Genomic DNA, 2,177 nt, shown 5'->3' with positions numbered 1-2,177 from the left:
GTTTATTTAAAGCATAGACTTGTTCAATTGTTTTTACGCTGTAATCATTGCTAAAAGACAAGGGTGGAAAACTTGATTTATAAATTTCTTTAGTTGGGACCTTGGGTATGTTCCAATCATGTGAATCTATATTTGCTTCAGGAATGTTATATTCTTCTTCATTAACTATATCAGGTAAAGAAGATAAACTAGATCTAGAGCTCACAGAAGAAGTGGATCTAAACAACCTAGACATCATTCAAAATATATGTTAAGAACAAGACAACAAAATTGCAAACTTTCTACTTTCGAATGCTTCTCTTTAACTGGTCTTTAAGTGTTCTGGAATAGCTATTTGTGTGTCCTACTGTGTGTCCTCCCGACTTATAAGCCTACCCGGCCTAACTGCGCTGATGGCACATTGACGGCACAAAGCGTACATCACATATAACTTAAAGATTTTGCTAAAGATAACATTTGAAAATATACTTGTTTTACAATTCTGTTTTCTGGAGTTAACAAATATATGAATGGACATCAAGATGAACAGATCTAATGGCTCTGATAGCAATAGGGGACTTGCAAAACAAGTTGACATAAGCGGAAGAATTAAAGACATAATGATGAATTTAAACAGAGACTGCAGATAAGATTCTAGGCTGAATATGAACAGAATATCTAGATGGATACACAAAGATATAAACATAAATATGAATATGAAATGTTGAAGATACTTCAATTGGAACTATAAATTCAAGAATATACATAATGAAAATAAGTACTTACGAAAATATGATGTTGTAAAATTAGCTTGAAAAGGCTTCCATTGAATGAAACATTCTGTAATATATATGTATATATATATTATTTGTGTGTGTGTGTGTTTAGCTGTCCAATACATAATGTGCTTTTATGTTACTAGCTGTGCTTTTATGTCCAACAAAAGATATATTACAGATAGTCCTGTAATATAGTTTCGATGAAATATTGCTCTATTAAAAATTTATAATAGAGCAATGCTATTCTTCATGCATATTTTACATCGGCTGACGTCATGTATTTTAAGTTGCTGACATAGAAAATCACGTAAAATATGACACGTCATCTAGCGTAAAATGAGTGTGAAGAACAAGACTATCTTAGTGTTCTTGAATCTCATTAAGTCAATATATCAACAACCCTATCTTAGTGTTCTGGAATCTCACTCTAATGGCCTTCCATGACCTTCCACCAATTCCTGAAGAGGCCCTCAGCAAACATCACTAATAAATTGAAAGTCTTAAAGCTTTGTTTTCTGGTAACCTACCAAATGCATGAACATAATGAACATGCCTTTTGGCAGAAACCATCAACTTTTTTGTCCATATCATACCTACAAATCATTTTCATTTTACTTAGAAAGTTATTTTTGTAAAAGAAAATATTTGTACTTGTTGCAAGATATATGCTTCTAATGGTTAAAAAAACAAAAAACCAAAAAGAAGAAGAAGATAAAAAGAAGACGTCAATAGTGACACATGGAAAGACTTTTACAATTAATTCCTCAAATTCAGCTTATTAAACTGACATATGTCCTTAGAGCATGTAATTATATGTGATAATCACACGCTCTAAGGACAAATGTCAATTTAATAAGCTGAATTTGAGGAATTAATTGTAAAAAAAAAAAAAAAAAAAACTTTGTCCATTATCAGGCATGGCCCTCACAAGACTATCTATGCACATTTCTTGCAGCAGCTTTGAATTCAAGCATAGTAAAACCAAAACTTACAATGAGGGAATTTCCTTAATTTGTATTTACATGTATAACATCTCATCTTTTTTGGAAGTTAAATGCCTTGATTGAATAGGCAAAGGTGAATCCAAAGAACACTGAAATTCCAACTATCACAATTGCAACAACACCCACAAAGTCATTTCTATACCCAAAATAACTCATCAAAAAATCTTCCACAGTCTCACCAGAATCAAATTTGTCATCAATGTCTCCAAATTGTGAAGCAATCATTCCATACAAGGTCCAAGAGACAGGACAAGCCCAATAGTACCATCTCCACCAAATTGGCATCCTCTGTCACAAGGCAAATTTAGTCCCTTATAAGTTATGGTTTGAGTTTGTATAGTGCAGCAAAACATGCATAGGGATTGAAACTTACTGTTCTGGGAATGACAAATCCTGAGAAAAGATTCCAGATTCC

At 32.6% G+C, this 2,177-nt stretch overlaps 1 protein-coding gene across 1 annotated transcript in view; it reads right to left on the bottom strand.

Annotated features, from left to right (window-relative positions):
- Nucleotides 1–1,792: 1,792 nt before the first annotated feature.
- LOC132190733 (pleiotropic drug resistance protein 1-like) overlaps nt 1,793–2,177 on the bottom strand; it is a 9,587-nt gene continuing 9,202 nt past the window's right edge. Inside the window, exon 15 of the mRNA XM_059605785.1 lies at nt 1,793–2,050. Coding sequence (XP_059461768.1) covers nt 1,793–2,050 — 258 coding nt within the window. The remainder of the gene's footprint in view (nt 2,051–2,177) is intronic.

This window comes from Corylus avellana, chromosome ca8 (assembly GCF_901000735.1).
Source record: "Corylus avellana chromosome ca8, CavTom2PMs-1.0".
Lineage (NCBI taxonomy): Eukaryota > Viridiplantae > Streptophyta > Magnoliopsida > Fagales > Betulaceae > Corylus > Corylus avellana.
This window is presented reverse-complemented; position numbering and strand designations above follow the sequence as displayed.